The sequence below is a fragment of the Rhinatrema bivittatum genome, chromosome 12, assembly GCF_901001135.1.
Source record: "Rhinatrema bivittatum chromosome 12, aRhiBiv1.1, whole genome shotgun sequence".
Classification (NCBI taxonomy): domain Eukaryota; kingdom Metazoa; phylum Chordata; class Amphibia; order Gymnophiona; family Rhinatrematidae; genus Rhinatrema; species Rhinatrema bivittatum.
Window position 1 is genome coordinate 72,701,639 of NC_042626.1, and position 18,533 is coordinate 72,720,171.

Here is an 18,533-nt window from a genome sequence, read left to right on the forward strand (position 1 = left end):
AAGGAGGACTGGCTCCTTGTGAAGGCAACGAAGCAATGAAGACAGGCCCTTTTTATAGGACTGAAGAGATACTCCCACAATGACGTCATCTGGAGCACCACTCCCTCGCTGGCCCTTTAAGTAGTGAAGAGAGGCGTGGCCACACGATCAAGGAAGAAGTGTGCAGGGCCTTGGAGAGCAGCGTCTCTGCCACTGAGAGAAGCAAGAGGAGGAACTAGGCTGCAACCCCGGCCTAGTGACATTGGAGGTGGCTCCCTGCCGCAGAAGATGGACTGAGGGGGGTTCCAGCCGCAAGCAAGCCTGAGGATGAAGGCCCCTCCCCACGGAGGGGACAAGGTAATGACGGCAGCCTTTGGGCCGCATGGGAATGCTATTGGCAGCCTCCTGGCCACAAGGGCAACACCCGGACAGCTCCCTGCCGCCAGGTAGTTCAAGAAGGTTGGCGGTCTCCAGACCGCATGGGAAGCGGCCGTATAGAATGCCGTCGACGACTTCCTGGTTGTAAGGGTTAGGCGGAACCGGCTCCAGCCACGCAAGAAAGGCAGCAGCGGCCTCCGGGTCGCGGAGAAAAAGGAGAGGTGAGAGGCTGCCCGTGGTGGGACCACGGGCAGAATCATAAGAAAGGTGGAAGGAAGGCAAAACAATTACCGGCATGGTTAAAAGGTGAGGTGAAAGAAGCTAATTTAGACAAAAGATCTTCATTCAAAAATTGGAAGAAGGATCCAACAGAAGAAAATAGGATAAATCATAAGTGTTGGCAAGTTAAATGTAAGACATTGATAAGACAGACTAAGAGAGAATTTGAAAAGAAGTTGGCTGTAGAGGCAAAAACTCACAATAAAAATTTTTTAAAATATATCCGAAGCAGATGAAATTTAATGCGGAAAAGTGCAAGATGATGCATATAGGGAAAAATAACCCTTGCTATAGTTACATAATGTTGGGTTCCATATTAGGAGCTACCACCCAAGAAAGAGATCTGGGCATCATAATGGATAACACATTAAAATCATCAGTTCATCTGCCATTTGGATGCCCAATTTTCCAGTCTCAGAAGGTCTTCCTGCAATTTATCACAATCTGCTTGTGATTTAACTACTCTGAACAATTTTGTATCATCTGCAAATCTGATTACCTCACTCGTCGTATTTCTTTCCAGATCATTTATAAATATATTGAAAAGTACGGGTCCCAATACAGATCCCTGAGGCACTCCACTGCCCACTCCCTTCCACTGAGAAAATTGTCCATTTAATCCTACTCTCTGTTTCCTGTCTTTTAGCCAGTTTGCAATCCACGAAAGGACAACGCCACCTATCCCATGACTTTTTACTTTTCCTAGAAGCCTCTCATGAGGAACTTTATCAAACGCCTTCTGAAAATCCAAATACACTATATCTAACGGTTCATCTTTATCTACATGTTTATTAACCCCTTCAAAAAAGTGAAGCAGATTTGTGAGGCAAAACTTGCCTTGGGTAAAGCCATGCTGACTTTGTTCCATTAAACCATGTCTTTCTATCAGGTCGATACAGTAAAAGTCGCGGGAGAGCGGGCGAGCGCCTGCTCACCTGTGCGCGCGATTTAGTATTCAAATGAGGGCCCACGGTAAAAAGAGGTGCTAGGGACACTAGCGCATCCCTAGCACTTCTTTTTTGACAGGAGCGGCGGCTGTCAGTGAGTTTGACAGCCAACACTCAATTTTGCTGGCATCGGTTCTCAAACCCGCTAACAGCCAGGGGTTCAGAAACCAGATGCCGGCAAAACTGAGCGTCCGGTTCTCAACCCTGCGAGCCGTGGGCTGATTTAAATTTTTTTTTATTTTAAATTATTTTTTACTTTTGGGATCTCTGACTTAATATCGCCATGATATTAAGTCGGAGGGTGTACAGAAAAGCACTTTTTACTGCTTTTCTGTACACTTCCCCGGCGCCAGCAGAAATTAATGCCTACTTTGGTAGTTATAATCAATAAATCATGAGCTGTTGCTCAATCGCTGGAATAATGTATATTTTCTTAATAAAGTGAATTATTTTTTTTTAAATTATTTAAAATATAGATTTTTATGACACCTGCTCTATACCATGTGTGTATGAATTAATTTGTTGTTTGTATGTTGTATGTTAACAGTGTAAAGGAATTGGAGGAAAGTTTCATATAAATTCGTTGGTGTCTCCGCACCACGATTGTGTGGTGTTATAATCATTAACTATCCCCCTCCTCCTATGTGAGTTTTTTGTGAAATTTTTTTCTAAGAATTACTTCACCTCTGTAACCTCTTCCGTGTGGTGAGCATCAAATAATTTGTATACCATGACGGTATTTTATACCGAAAGCTCTAGACTCTCTACTATAGACTATAAACTGTAAAGGAGTAAAGTTCAGACTTCCCTTTAAAGTGTTGGTTGTGTTGTCCAATTTCAAACGATAGTCCCGACACAGCCGATCCGTGTTTCAGACTGGTTGTCTTTCCTCAGGGATGTGGAACGTTATAATGCAACCAACTTTAGTAGAATCTGAGTAAACTCCGTTGAAAAAAGTCCTCTAGCAATCTTGAGTGGATGGCTCTTGACGGAGTTGCTCTGGCTCCGTCGCCGGAAGAGTGATTTGTGTGTTGTGCTGAACCCTTTTTATATGTCAGCGAAAGAGCAAGATTTAACCAATGACCGTATAGAGGCTTACTGACGTAATCGCGCCGACCTGATGGAGAACTTGTATACGGAGCAACCGGACGTGCTCTCCGACCTGACAGGAAACTGGGTATTATGCTCGCGTTAAACTCCCTTAAGTGCCATGTTAGAGAATTTAATCTAGAGCGACCGGATACCTTTACAAGACGCCCTTAAATGATGACTGTGCTTTTAAAACATGTACCGGGGATATTGAATAATCGCTGAAACTTTTTGTTGGTGTAAAATACATACTATTATAACAAAGAGTTCCAATTTAGGTCGTCGTTCATTCCCGGTGGGGCTGATGTGTTTAGGGTGAAGATCCAAAATGCTTCTCATTGATTAAGAAGAGCCCTGTTGTCCCCGCCTCTGGACGGGGCTTCGAGATGTTCCAAGATCGTCCATTTCAAAGCGGTGATCGTATGTCCCCTATCTGTCAAATGTTGCACCATTGGTGCCGTCATTTTTGCTGTATTGAATCTGGACTTGTGCTCTCCCAGTCTTACCTTAACTGGTCTTGAGGTCCGATCTATGTATAGCTGGGGGCACGGACAGATAATGACGTAAATTACATTGCTAGCATAATACCCAGTTTCCTGTCAGGTCGGAGAGCACGTCCGGTTGCTCCGTATACAAGTTCTCCATCAGGTCGGCGCGATTACGTCAGTAAGCCTCTATATGGTCATTGGTTAAATCTTGCTCTTTCGCTGACATATAAAAAGGGTTCAGCACAACACACAAATCACTCTTCCGGCGACGGAGCCAGAGCAACTCCGTCAAGAGCCATCCACTCAAGATTGCTAGAGGACTTTTTTCAACGGAGTTTACTCAGATTCTACTAAAGTTGGTTGCATTATAACGTTCCACATCCCTGAGGAAAGACAACCAGTCTGAAACACGGATCGGCTGTGTCGGGACTATCGTTTGAAATTGGACAACACAGCCAACACTTTAAAGGGAAGTCTGAACTTTACTCCTTTACAGTTTATAGTCTATAGTAGAGAGTCTAGAGCTCTCGGTATAAAATACCGTCATGGTATACAAATTATTTGATGCTCACCACACGGAAGAGGTTACAGAGGTGAAGTAATTCTTAGAAAAAAATTTCACAAAAAACTCACATAGGAGGAGGGGGATAGTTAATGATTATAACACCACACAATCGTGGTGCGGAGACACCAACGAATTTATATGAAACTTTCCTCCAATTCCTTTACACTGTTAACATACAACATACAAACAACAAATTAATTCATACACACATGGTATAGAGCAGGTGTCATAAAAATCTATATTTTAAATAATTTTTAAAAAAATAATTCACTTTATTAAGAAAATATACATTATTCCAGCGATTGAGCAACAGCTCATGATTTATTGATTATAGTTACAATCGCTGTAGCAGTGGCATATTGATTTTCTCTACTTTGGTAGTTAGCCTGACTTCAGTGCCAGGAAAAATAGTGGAAAGTGTTCTAAATATCAAAATCACAGAACATATAGAAAGACATGGTTTAATGGAACAAAGTCAGCATGTCTTTACCCAAGGCAAGTTTTGCCTCTCAAATCTGCTTCATATTTTTGAAGGGGTTAATAAACATGTAGATAAAGGTTCAGTGTGCTGTGGCAGTCAAAAAAGCAAACAGAATGTTGGGAATTATTAGAAAAGGAATGGTGAATAAAACGGAAAATGTCATAATGCCTCTGTATCGCTCCATGGTGAGACCGCACCTTGAATACTGTGTACAATTCTGGTCGCCGCATCTCAAAAAAGATATAATTGCGATGGAGAAGTACAGAGAAGGACAACCAAAATGATAAAGGGGATGGAATAGCTCCCCTATGAGAAAAGACTAAAGAGGTTACGACTGTTCAGCTTGGAGATGGATGAGGGGGGATATGATAGAGATGTTTAAAATCACGAGAGGTTTAGAAGGGTAAATGTGAATCAGTTATTTACTCTTTCAGATAATAGAAAGACTAGGGGCACTCCATGAAGTTAGCATGTGGCACATTTAAAACTAATTTGAGAAAGTTCTTTTTTACTCAACACACAATTAAACTCTGGAATTTGTTGCCAGAGAATGTGGTTAGTGCATTTAGTGTAGCTGGGTTTAAAAAAGGATTGGATAAGTTCTTGGAGGAGAAGTCCATTACCTGCTATTAATTAAGTTCACTTAGAGAATAGCCACTGCCATTAGCAATGGTAACATGGAATAGACTTAGATTTTGGGTACTTGCCAGGTTCTTATGGCCTGGATGGGTCACTGTTGGAGACAGGATGCTGGGCTTGATGGACCCTTGGTCTGACCCAGTATGGCATGTTCTTATGTGCTCATGCCATGCAGTGTTTATGTTATGTATCTTATTCTGAATGGATGCAGAAATTATGTGGTGCATACTTTTTTTGTTGCTTCCTATCTAATGTGCTAGCTGCTTGTAGGCAGTGGAATCAAAGCTGTTCCTGTCATCTCCTCCCTCTGGTCCTCAAGTTTAGGGGTGTCCAGTTGACCTTTACAGAGAAGTTGGCATCCATTGTTATTCACTTAAGTGCTTCAGATGTGGATGTTTAGTTTTGATGTCTGTTAGATTTAAATACAACTTCTCTCCTTACAATGTACTTTAGTTTCATTATTTACAAGAGAAAATTCTTACTGTAGCATTGCTGTTGGCAGTCACTGTCCCAGTGACTCATTTTACCAACATTTTCTCTTAGGTTAGCCTCAATTGCCCTTGTATAGTATGTGCAGTAAAGCATCTCCAGCTAAGGTGGAATTTCCTTCCTGGAGAGGGAGGATCACGTTCAGTTTCCACACTGCATGCAATAGTCAAATTGCTGCACTTTCTATGAAGTGTTGAGCTGACTCAGCCATACAGGATTTCATTATCTGCTGTACCAGCAGTGTTACTTCAGGTGGATACCACCAAGGCAAGGCATGAAGAAATCCCATCAAAACAAGGAACCGAGCTGCATTGAAGAAAGGATGCGTATTTAAACATGTTCAGCAGTGGCAGAAAGAGGCAGCAGTGTAGAAATGGCCTGGAAAATTACTTCAGGAGAGGTGGAGAAAGGTGGCCATAGAAAGAGACACAGGAAGAGGCATATGGAAGCAATAATAGAAATTACAGATACAAGAAGAGCAGATGCAAAAAACATAGAAATGTGACAGCAGGAAAAAAACCAAATGGCCTATCTAATCTGTTCATTTCTACAATCCCTACCACTCCTCAGAGATCCCCTGTGCTTGTCCCATGTTTTTCTTCAATTCAGATACTGTCCTTGTCTCCTCCACCTCCACAGGGAGGCCATGCCATGCATCCATTACCCTCTCTGTAAAGAATTATCTCCTTAGATTATCCCTTTTCATCTTCATCGCATGGCCCCTCTTTCCAGAGCCTCCTGTGCATTCACACCCTAGAAGTATTTAAATGTCTCTTTAATATAACAATATGCTAGAAAGGTGGCATCATGGAGAGAGGACATCAAGAAGGGAATCTGGAATAATTGTATGGACTAGCTAAATGGGGGAGAGAGGTGAGAAGTGGCACTGGCAGCTGAATCCAGAAATACCTGGAGGGCTCTCAGGAAAAAGATGGGCAAGAGCTAGCAAGCAGAGACCTCCCCCACCAGCATGGGAAAAAGTAACTTAGGCAGAGGTAGCAGTGAAAATTATAAACATATTATCCCTGGCTGCTTCCAGGGATACTTTCAAAGTAGATACTATGTAGACAAAATGTAACTTACGTTTTCAGTAATGAATCCTCATTATTAGGTAGGAAATATTTGTGCTGCTTGCAGCGCTGTGAATCACAGTCTGACCAGTGCAGCACACGATGAGGTCACAAGCGCATTCATAGCTCAGGTGAGGTCAGCAGCAGAGCTGAGTGCTTAGGAGTTTCATCACTCATGTGGGCTCTATGCTGAATCTGCCCGCTGCCAACAAAGTTTGAAAAGGTGGAATACAAGTGCCTAAATTACATTGAATTAACATATTTAGGTAATAAACGAGAAAATGAAAGTAGCTTGGAATCAAACTTTTATTTAACTAGATAAGATCCGGTTAACATTAGCAATTTTGTTGCAAAAATGCCTTTCTTCCAAGCCTGGCAGTACTAGACGTTTCAAGAGCTATTATCTGGCCCAAAAGAACTCCAGAAAACATCACATAGCTAGACAATAAGCAAAATCAATAAATGCTGATCAGTTTAAAGAATATTACAAAGAACGTCCAGTGAACTCCATTAAGAGAGTTCAGACAGGAAACAGATTCAGTCCTGCAGCTGAAGTCACAGCAGGTCAGCATGAAATGGGAAAACACAGTTGGGATTTACAGTATGTTTGGCTGCGATGCAACCTCATTCAAGTCTAAAAGGGGAAAAAGCTCCTCCCTGAGCCGGGAATACGCTGGCAGGCCTTACTGTACAAACAAACACATGGCTTGTGCACAGCCATGTGAGCTGAACAAGCAGGAAGAGGCAGGTCACATGGCTGAGCAGTGCAGCGCACAGCATGCTGCATGGCCGACTCACCCAGGATTGCACTTAGATATGAATGAGGGCAGCTTTATGTTGGACACTGCTTAGGCCGGGGAAGCGGTTTATAAGTCTGCTACAAAAATGAATAAGGACCATAAGTCTCACCTGGTTTAATTCTTCCCAATCATAGTCTAACCTAATTCTTCCCAATCATAGTTTAACCTAATTCTTCTTAATGTTTTGCATGTGTCTGGGCTAAATTGTAAACTCCAAGGCAAAGGGACAGCCCACATTATGTGTTTCTGTACAGTGCTGTATACATTGGGTATGCACCATGCAAATGAAGAGAATAGTTTGCCTAATTTACTTCCTGTTGCAATAGGGCAGATCCGTCTCCCACTACCTTCACTTCTTGTTCATGGTGTTCAATACTCATGTCCGGATAGTTTTGATTTTCTTATATTGAATTCTGGTCAACCCCAGTTTGGAACTTTGTAAAGCTCTCTGGGTAGAATGGCAAATAAAAACAGCTAGTAAATGAATAAACGTCCGCTTCCAAAAAATTATGCAAAAAACCCTCCCAAAATAACATATCATGTAGGGCTGCCAACTGTTCTGATTTTTTCCAGACTGTAGAGACTATGGGGATACTGTATGGGAAAAAAGAGGGAGGGATATAATGTTTGGAAATGTCCTGATTTTAGTCCTACAGCTGCAGGTTAGCATCTGATCCTCTGCTGCAATGATACAAGACAGTGTGCACATCACTAGCTATTCTATATTTAGCATGTTTTGGATACATTTATTTTGTGTCACTTACATAGACTTCAGTTCACAATTTAATTAGAGACCTAAATAATTTTCCAAACAACAGTTTAGCAAAGGAGCTGATAAAAGCAAACCTTTTTTGGAGTAAACACTTTTGAGAACTAGTGATAATGATAGGAAACGCCAAAGGAGTTGACTTGGGAAATTATTTCTAACAGGAAAGGTGGAACAGCTTCCCAGTGCAGGTGACAGAAACCAAAACAATAACAGTTCAAGAAAGTAGGGGACAAATACAGAGGATCATTAATTGCACTGAAGTAAGGGGAAAGACAAAATTAACTGGGGTCTATGGCACTTTAATGTAAAATAAACTGGGCAGACTAATATATTGTACTTGTCTGTGTTTTTCTAATGGTGAGACGTGGCAAAATAAAAAACACATGTAGATAAACCCCCTCAGCAAAGATATTAAACAGCATCTCCAGGTCTCGGAAAGTTGTGATGGCAGAAAAAGAGTGCCCCGTCCAGTCTGTCCAGGATATAGTTCACTTGATATGATTTGATCGAAATACATAAACAGTTCTACAGAGCGTGCCGAACGCTCAGGGCTATATTGGGTATTTGGTGATGGGTGGAGAATAAAGCAGGGGCTAGGACCCCTCTTGCCAAGCAGCTAGCGCCCCTTTCACCTTGGTGCTCATAGCAGGAGTCACCCACCAGGAATTCATTCGCGGCCCTGCCGCTAGCCAGGGACCAATGCGCATGCGCCGAGCGCCGGGCCAGGGCGGAAAAGTGTGTCACTGGGGCACGAGGCTCTCCCTCGGATCACATGGTCCTGCCTGAGAGCCGCGTGCCGGCCCGGGCCGCCTCTCCTGCGCATGCGCGCCCAGCTCCGGGCAAGGGCAGGCAAAAAGAAGCCCGGCGCTGGCAGAAGGAAATATTCGCGAGCGGGCAGCGCAGGGAGCAGGAGGTGCGGGGAGCGTCGCGCCGTTCAGTGCCCACGGGCAGTCAATTCAGGGATCGGTCTCCAGCAGTGCCGTTCTACATTTCTCTGCTTTACATCCCGGTGTGAATGGCACCCGTCAGCTGGTGAACAAGAAAAATGACGTCTTCGGATACCAGCAGCAGCAGCAGCACGGGTAAGGCCGGCTCTGGGGGCCAGCCCTGCTCACTTTAGCGAGCAGCCGTTCCCCTCAAGGGTAAATCTTCGCTTGATTCTCAGGGCACGGCAGACCATACCGGCGATCGCTCCGTTTCTCGGGGGGTGCTCCCGCGATCCGTATTCCTGGAAGGGTTCCCGGCGGGCGGGTCCTAGAGCAGGCGGGATGTAGGTCAGCGGGAGTAGGCTCTCGGCCCCGCAGGCACTCACATGGCTCTCGCAGCCTAGCCATGTGCGCTTTGTTTTCCTTCGCGCACTCCGCCCGCCGCCCATTGGCCGGCGGCCAGCGACCCGCAACATTACATAATCCGAGAGGCGCGCGCCGCCACGCCCCCTCCTGCATGTGACGTCACACCCGGATCCCGGCCACGGTCTGAAAGGGTCGGGGATTGTAGTGGGGGGGCGGTGTGACGGGTTCAAGGGCCACGATGCGCTTCTCGGGGATCCCCATGTTCCCGGTGAGGCTGCGACGGCGCTCTTTGCTCCCCCTCCTCCGCGGGAAGGGGCGGGGTTGGCAGGCTGAGTCGCTCGTTGCAGGAACACGTGCGGCGGGAGCACGTGGCGCGGCAGCGTGAGGGCCTTCCCGCCCTCTCGACTCGTGTGCGCCAGCGGGGGAGGGGTAGACCGAGGTGAACCTCGCCGCACTGTACCCATTGCTTCCCGCTGGTAGTATCGGGGCTTTGTGCGAGTACAAAGCTGATCTGAAGGAGTCAGAGTGCCAGGGGGAGGGGGGAATGCCCACTGCCCACACCTATGGGGCTCTTTCTGTGCCCCTTCGTCCGGCAGAAGAGAAATAGGGAAACCTCCCCCCCACCCCCTTCGCTTGATGCCTGCTTTCTGTCTTGGCTGTGGGCTCCTGCTTGGTATTGGTTATGGAACAGTTTGCTAGATGATCTTTAAAAGAGAGTTAAAGACATGGCTAGTTAACAGAGCTTATGACGGAAACAATTCACTTTATTACTACAGAAAGTATATAATTTCAGAGTCAGCAGCCTAATTCTTTTACTTTTAATTTCTTAATTTTATTCTTAATTTTAATTCCTAATTTTATATCTTTTTTTTTTGTCAAAATCATTTTTATTAGGGAATATGCGTCTTTTAGTTTTGTATACATTGTATTTTATGATTTGTTTGTATGATTTAGCCTTTTGATTGTAAACCGATCATGATAAAATACTGAATGACATAAAATTTTTATAAATAAATATTGCATAGTTAAATTGTTTTACTGCAGAATGTAAAATTAATAAACATGACCTGGATGTTCACCGTTTCTCGCAATTAAAAGTAGGAAACCCTCTGCCTTGTAGCCATTGTATTATAGTGCCCAGTGTTCCCCAGGCTTAGCACCAGTTGGAGTTTGTAGGATTCCCAGCACTGTGACCATAACCTTCTAAAGGTGGGAGAAACACACTGTGTTTTAGGTGGTATTTGTCCTGGAGCTAATGTCTCCAAATGGGTTTTGTCCCACTATAAGTGGAATGTGGGGGACCTGCTATTTTCTGGCATTGGGTTCCCTGAAGCTGGCTGGTCAGTGCTCAGGGAAGTGCCCAGGAGAAGGCAGTGGGGGAATGGAGGGAAGTGCTACTCTCCTGTAAGCCATGCCAGACAGTGGATGCAGACCTGTGACTTCATGGACACCTGCCCCTTAGCACCTGATCTGTCTGTCTCTATGCTCCTGGATCTTCCACTTTGGCTAGCCCAGGCTGTGCAAGCAGGAAGATGCCACCTCGTGTTTAGGCTCTCTGTCAGAAAGGTGCTAGAAACATTCCTGCGATGGTGGTACATCAGCCATGGGCTGTGGATGCTTCAGGCATGACGGAGTGCACACTTCTCCAACCCTGCCTAGGAGACTGACGCCATCTTCTGCAGTGTTCCCCAAGATCTTGGAGAGGGATAGAACCTGGACCTTATTTCCATGAATACTAATTATAACCAAGATGATAGGCACAGAAGGAAAGGAGCATTTTTTTTTAATATTAACCCCATCAATACCAGAAGCATAGCATTTAATTGTTCAAAGAAAGCCTACCATTCCATTTTGTGATCACAAAACCCGCTTCTTTGCACAGCTGATATTGCCAGGATGTGCCAGACTTGGGTCTGAAACCTGATCTAGTTCTGCTTGTGAACCCGGTGCTAGTGTCTTATGCCAGAGCCCAGGGACTTTGCGTCTCTGCCTTTGTTTGAATTTGGCCCTTTACACTATGAGCAGCGGGGGAGGAAGGGAATAGTGGGTTCTGTGCCCTCCTCCCTTGAGGGATTTCCCCGGGCTGTCACTGCAGTGCAGCAGGATGGAAGCAGATGACTGTGGGAGGAGCCTGTGCGATGCTGCTTGTCTGGGAGCAGGGTGATTGCTGCTCTGCAGCTGCAGTAATATCAGCAAGGAAGCTTCATGGGCCATTGCCAGGCACTCCTCTCCCATTGCACAGTGCTCAGATGGGTTGTCTATTTCTGCCCTACTCAGCATCAGCCGTACATTGCCCTCGTATTAGCATGGAATAAGAATGTCTTTTTTGTGAAGGAAAATTGAGTTTAAAATACTAAGTAAATAAATGACTCCCATTAAAGGTTAGGCAAATTTCTCAATTCCATGGTCGCTTGCACTCTCTCCCTTTCTTGTCTCCCTAATATCCTTTGAATACTTTGTGCTGTTATCAGATTTTGGGGGGGGGGGGGGGGAGTTGTAAAAAGTGTAAACCAAGGGCCTCATCTCCATATTGGAAGAAATGTAAGATGGTGTGAGTCATGTAGAGTCCATCTGACCAGTATCCCATTCCCCTCTCGCTCACGACCTGCACCAACTTCCTTCAGATCACTTTAACCTTCCTCTGCTCAGGGTTTGCCTGTAAACCCATTGAGGAAGGGTAACTACATATGTTACTTTGTGTGGTATTGTACAGATCATAAAATGTTTGTGTAGCTGGTTGTGTTGACAGTGGCATGACTCTTATCTTTGCAGGCGGAGTGATCACCTACATTGGCTCCAGTGGTTCCTCCCCCAGCAGGACAAGCCCTGTCTCCATGTACAGCGAGAATTCCAACAGCAGCTTCCAGTCTGCATGTCAGCCCTTCCCCTCCTACTTCCCCCCCTCCCCCACAGGTTCCCTGACCCAGGATTCCCGTTCCTCAGGCTGTGGGGAGGATGCATCGCCTGCCTCGTCATCTTCCTACAGTTTTGGAGGGTCTCCTGGCAGCCTGCAGGTGGCATTGGATGATGGGAGCAGGGCGTCCCCTAGCAAGACCTCCAGCAATATCACCAGTAAGTCAGTACACTAATCAGGGGGAGGGTGAATAGAGTTCTGAGCTTGGACTGTGCAGTGGCAGAGAAAGGGAGTAGTGTACAGGCAACTGCTGCACTATAGCAGGGAAGGGAATAGGATTTGAGTAGAAGGGGGTTTAAGTGATACATATTTAAAGTGCTCTACTTAATTCAACATTTACAGGCTGATGCAATATAGCGTGCTCGGGTGAGCAAACGGCTTTACATGCACTTGGACATGCGTTTTGGTCAATGTCCAAAACCTCCCATGCAGTAAGAGGATTAGGATGTCCAAACCAGCACATAAAACAAATAGAGCTCATCACATGTAAATTCATTGTTTATGAGGCTATTGGCTATTACCCCTGCTGCAAAAAAAAAAGAAGGCGCCCGATATGCAGATTTTTACTCTCAAAAATTAACGTCTGCCCTGTAGCAGGCATTAATTCTTGAAGAACCTCAAAAGTTATCAAAAAAAGCGGAAAATATTGAAAAAAGAACTGGAAAGAGATTTGGGCATCATAGTGGATAATGCACTGAAATTGTCAGCCCAGTGTGCTGTGGCGATCAAAAAAGCAAACAGAGGTGGCTGTGCAGAATTTAGGGAAATGGACACTCCTATAATTTAGTGTCCGTTTTCCTAACCCAAACTCCCAGCCACCTCTCCTGGGCATCCGATGTCAAGTAGGTGCTGAGGACACATAGTTCCCCCTAGCACCTGCTTTTTACCACAGTAGCCCATTTAAGTATTAAATCGGGCACCTGGGAGAGGAGGATCAGCGTGCGTTAAGGGAGCGGGAGCTGGATCATAATTGCCCATTTAACACATGCCAATATTGCATCAGCCTGAGTTTTGGGGCTGCCAGAATTAATGGTAAATTGGGGTAATCTGAAACGAGCCGAGTCCTCAGGAGCCACAGCCAAGCCTCATGTTTAGGATATCCACAGTGCATGCATGAGATGCTGCAAATTAATCTCCAACCAGACACATTTGTGGCTCTTGAGGACCAGAGTTGTGCTCACGTGCTCGGCTCTGTCTGGCAGGCCACACACTGCTAGTGTAGGCAGGCTGGTGGTGGGCAGTGCACTGTTCAGAAAAGTCAGATGTTCAGATTACGGCCATGTTGCTGTGGCTGGCTATTTGGATTATTGTGGTTAGGTAGCAGGGCTAGAGGCCGAAGTAAAAGGGCTCCTGCTTGCTCATCCACCCAGAAGAGTGGAGTGCATGGAGGAAGATGCCAAAAAACTCTCTTGCACAAGTTGAGGTATCTTACAGGTGGTCATGGTTAGCAGTGGGGACAGGCTAGATGGACTGCTTGCTCATTTTTGCTGTGTTACTCTGGGATAGCGTACAGGTGCCAACTGTATTAAAAGCGGGAGGGGGCAGCGATGTTTTGAGATGTGCAGCCCACATGAAGTTTCTCTCGCTTTGCTTTCCCCTCAGAGCTGAACGGGATGGTGCTCTTGTGTAAAGTGTGTGGCGATGTGGCATCGGGCTTCCATTACGGGGTTCATGCCTGCGAGGGCTGCAAGGTAAGGAAAGGCTTCCCACCCACACCCACGGGTCGGGTCTCGCTGCCGGAGCTCTGGGGGAAGGGGTTTTAATTCACCGGTCACAGACTCTGCCCTGACATGATCTCACCCCCCCTCCCCCGTCTTTGCTCCTGCACAGGGCTTCTTCCGGCGAAGCATTCAGCAGAACATCCAGTATAAGAAATGCTTGAAGAACGAACGCTGCTCCATCGTGCGGATCAACCGGAACCGCTGCCAGCAGTGTCGTTTCAAGAAATGCTTGTCTGTGGGCATGTCCAGAGACGGTGAGCATGCAGGAGGGCAACGTCTTCATCCCAGACCCAGCAGAGACCAGGCGTAAGGGTGTGGAATTAGCAGCAAGGGCAATAGGGCGATTCATCAGGTCAAGGGCCGTGTGTGACTTCCCCGGGTGCCTTCCTTCAATGTTACACTGATGTTCGCAAGGCCCAGTACAGTTGTTCTACTTACTCGTACCTCAGCTTTTGGGCTCCCATGTTCTTGTAGTTGTCCCTTTTCTCAAGCCTGGGGAGCCCTACCTTGACGCGGTGTCTTCTCTTTCCACAGCCGTTCGTTTTGGACGCATCCCGAAGCGGGAGAAGCAGCGCATCCTGGCAGAAATGCAGAGTGCCATGAACAATATGACCAACAGAGGCTTCGGGCGCGAGAGCTCTCCGCAGCCCCCCACTATGGACCATTTCTCTTTCCCACAACAGCTCACTCCCCCGCGCTCCCCCAGCCCTGAAGACAAGGTGGAGGAGGTCATCGGCCAGGTGGCCAGAGCCCACAAAGAAATCTTCATTTACGCTCACGACAAGCTAAACCACCTGGGACTTCCCCCAGCCCAACCCAACTGCCTCTCCACTCCGCCCAGGTGGGAGAATACCCACTGCACCACCTACCAGCAAAGCCAGAGCTGGAATCCCGGGGCCTGCAGGCAGGAGCAGGACACCTCGGCCCCCCAGGGCTCTTCCAAGCGGCTGGACAGAGACGTTTTACTGGTAAGGGGGAGAGGGGTGCGGGATTGCTTTTTGTATTGGGTGCAAGCGAAGATTCACAGACCCTTCCCTGGAGAGCAGACCGGCAGCAGGAACTGGAGGGGGGGGGGGGGGATGGGAGTTGTTTTGCTTTTCTGCTTCCCGGCTCGTGTTTCTGTGGACTGAAAGCAACACCGATCAGAGAGGACCAATAGATATTCAGCACAAAAGCATGTTTGAATAGGTGAAGGCCCCCCGTCAGCATGGCCGATATATTGTTGGGGGGGGGGGGCTGGCTAGAGGTCGCTGCACCTCCTGTGACCCCGGAGCCTTAGTTATATGTTTGTTGATGCTTCTGTCCTCTGCAGCACGTATAATGGTGCTTTCCTTTCTCTCCTGTAACAGGTGTGTCCCATGAACACGTGCCCCCGTGGCCGTAGCGGCCGAAGCGTGCAGGAGATCTGGGAAGACTTTTCGTGCAGCTTCACGCCGGCTGTGCGAGAGGTGGTGGAATTTGCCAAGCACATCCCTGGATTCCGGGACCTCTCCCAGCATGACCAGGTCACCCTGCTGAAAGCCGGTACCTTCGAGGTAGGTTCGCCGGGACCCTCACTTATTCAAACTGGCCTGCATTTGGTTTTCTAGGTAGCCTGCGCCTAAGTGCTCCTGGGAAGAGAACAGACAGGGCTGCAGAGGCATCAGGACCTCTCCCCTGCTCATACACCGCAGAGGGCAAAAGCTCCTGTGTGTGGTATTGGCGCTTTGGCTGCCCCTCCCCCACCACGCCAGTGATAGTGGGTATTTTAGGGCCCAGCACACCTGTGCATTTCTGATTGTCCATTTATACAGTCGCAGGAGGCTCTGTATCCTGGGCAGGCAGAGAAAGCAGGACTGAGCCATGGGATGTCTGGATTGGAGATGGGGCAGCAGGCAGTGTGGTGGTTGATGTTCTCTTCTCTGCGGCAGGTTCTCATGGTGAGATTCGCCTCCCTGTTCAATGTGAAGCAGCAGACCGTCACCTTCATCAGCGGCGCCACCTACGGGCTGCAGGAGCTGCGGGGGATGGGGATGGGCGACCTCCTGACCTCCATGCTGGAATTCAGTGAGAAGCTGAGTGCCCTGAGCCTGTCCGAGGAGGAGCTGAGTCTCTTTACAGCTGTGGTCCTGCTCTCTGCAGGTAAGCAGGGAATACAGGTGTGAGGGGGAGCTGCAGTTGCTGTGTTCAGAGTAGATAGCGCTGGAGCCTCCTATAGAGCCAGAGCAGAATGGAACAAGTGACTTTTTGATAATTAAGTCGGTGAGATGTTTTGTAGCAGGAAGTGCAGACAGAAGGGGGTGTAGCTGTTCTTCTCTGACATCCTGTGAGGACAGTGGGTCCCCACTAGGCTTTCCTCAAGCCTTGACTTCTGCTTATGGCTTCTCCCTTACACTTGCAGACCGCTCAGGGATGGAGAACACAGCGTCGGTGGAGCAGTTGCAAGAGACCCTCATCCGCGCCCTGCGCACCCTGGTCCTGAAAAACAGCCCGACAGAGACCTCCCGCTTCACCAAGCTCCTGCTGAAGCTGGCGGACCTGCGGACCCTGAATAGCGTGCACTCCGAGAAGCTGCTGTCCTTCAGGGTGGAGGGGCAGTGAAACTGCAGCAGCTGGCAACAAAGACTGCACCCAGTGTTCTGCAGTGGGGAAACACCCCCCCTCCCGCCTCTATTTATTGTACAGTTACACAGAACTGCTTCAAAAAGATTACAGGAGCCTTGATGTAAATGTGTGTATATTGGAGTTATGATGACAGTCCACCCTCGCTCCATGGAAATGCAGAATCAGGGCCTAGACAGCACCGGTTGCTCTCCAGCACATTTCAGATCCTCACCCTAGCTGGTGGGCATGGCTTCTCTGCATTTCACGTGTTTGTGCTGCCTTGAAACCTCACCCTCTTCCTGGGCTGGGTCAGAGATGGGACGTCTGGTGGCAGCACTATCTCTTGCTCAGAAGGATGGTGCTGTTCACTACTGTGCTTTCTTTAGTCTATGGCCAGAGCAGCCCAGGAGGAAGAGCCGGTCACCCCCTCCCAAATCATTGTTTTAGCATCTTGGGGAGGGAGGAGGCATTCAGCTACTGAACTCTTCGTTAAGGGCAAGGGCTGCTACTTAACTCCTCTCTCAACCAAATTTACCCCCTCTTACCCCTGCCTGGAAGATCAATGCAATGATCTGTGGGAGCATGGACATGTGTTAGCACAGGCCCTGTCCCCGAGGAGGGTCAGGGATGCCACAACACCACACAGCTGCAGTGATTTTGTTCTGGGTGGTGAGGAGGAATGGCTTGCCCAAAGATATGCAGGTGTGTTTGGTACAGACACTGCCATCCGACCTGGGGGGGGGGGGGGGTTTCTGTTGTGCTACTCCCAGTTTCCTGCTTGTGGCTGGGGGGGGGGTCTACACGAGGAACAGCAAAGATTTCATCAACCAGTTCCTGTCTCACATTAAAATAGCACAGTGGGGGAACAAGGACCACATAGCAAAAGCTAAGGGCTCCCTTTTTTAATCTGACACACATCTGGGCAGATGTATTTGAAAGTTTCTTTTACTCCTAAGAAGCAACAGGCCTGATCTGTTAATTTTTATATTTTAGAATCAAAAACATTTATCCACATTTTGGAACACACATCACTAAAAACAGCAATGGTTAGAAAACATTTTTGGAAGTTTAAAAATGCCAGCATTGAGCAGAATTGAATTGCTAGTGTCTTTAAGAACAAAAAACCCAAACCTTTTATTCCAAAATGTGGTAAAGAGAAACCAGAAAGCCATAAAAATAGTAAGGTAAAAAAAGAGGTGACATAGGAGAAAGATGGGAGGGCACTGTCCAAGAAAAGCTTTATCGCCCCTGGGCACAGAAGGGGAAAAGGAATGGCAGAGCCCGAGCAGCTGGCAAGAACTGGGAAATGTAGTTGAGGAGCTGTCCTGGTACTTCTTTACAAATCTATATCCCCTTTTTCAATAAATTGTAGAATATAAAATAGCGAAAAGCTTCAGGAAGGGGATTTTGGAGAGAGGAGACAAGAAGTCCTTCATCCACATCTTGTGATCCAAAGCCACCCCCAGCCCTCCTGCCAAACATGCAGCTTAGGACAGCACTTCCGGTGGGAGCTTGTGAGTGGCAGATTTCTGGAGCGGCCCCAGCCTACAGTGCAGGCACAGTCTGGGGGCAGCACCCCCACCAGGCCCACCCAAGCAGGTGAAATCCAGAGCAGTGCAAAGCAAGAGCCACAGCCTTACAGGCAGGGTCTGACCCTTCCAGCTTTACAATTTCCTCCCATCTGTTTTTGAGATTCTATTTTTTTTTTATATAAGATTTATATTTTGGGGGTGAGAGGGTTTAAAGATTCTGGTGCTTTTTGAGTGATTTGCAGCAATGATAGTAGCCAACAGGCAGCAGGAGGCTTCACTACAGCACCGCTCTTTATTTGTCTGGTTCACCTGGTACCTGAACTGGTGGGAGGGAGGAGAGCCTCTTACCAGTCTGCATTTCCATGCGTTCAGACTGCATGATTGTACAGTACTTTGAAGAACATTTTATAAATATCTGTATATAAATACAGCCTTGATTGTGTAAAATAAAAGTCTGTCTGGAGGAGCAGGTTTTGGCTGCTTCAGCAGCTTTGGTTTTTAAAAAGAGGTACAGCGGG

General features: G+C 47.2%; 1 protein-coding gene across 1 annotated transcript; it reads left to right on the plus strand.

Moving 5' to 3' along the window:
* The first annotated feature begins 8,460 nt into the window (after window positions 1-8,460).
* Window positions 8,461-18,522, plus strand: NR1D1 (nuclear receptor subfamily 1 group D member 1). Its single transcript, XM_029573606.1, has 8 exons — window positions 8,461-9,055; window positions 12,038-12,337; window positions 13,782-13,870; window positions 14,010-14,154; window positions 14,435-14,868; window positions 15,250-15,435; window positions 15,811-16,021; window positions 16,281-18,522. Exons 1-8 carry the CDS (start codon window positions 9,019-9,021, stop codon window positions 16,478-16,480), a joined length of 1,602 nt encoding a protein of 533 aa, XP_029429466.1. The 5' UTR covers window positions 8,461-9,018; the 3' UTR covers window positions 16,481-18,522.
* Window positions 18,523-18,533: the final 11 nt, after the last annotated feature.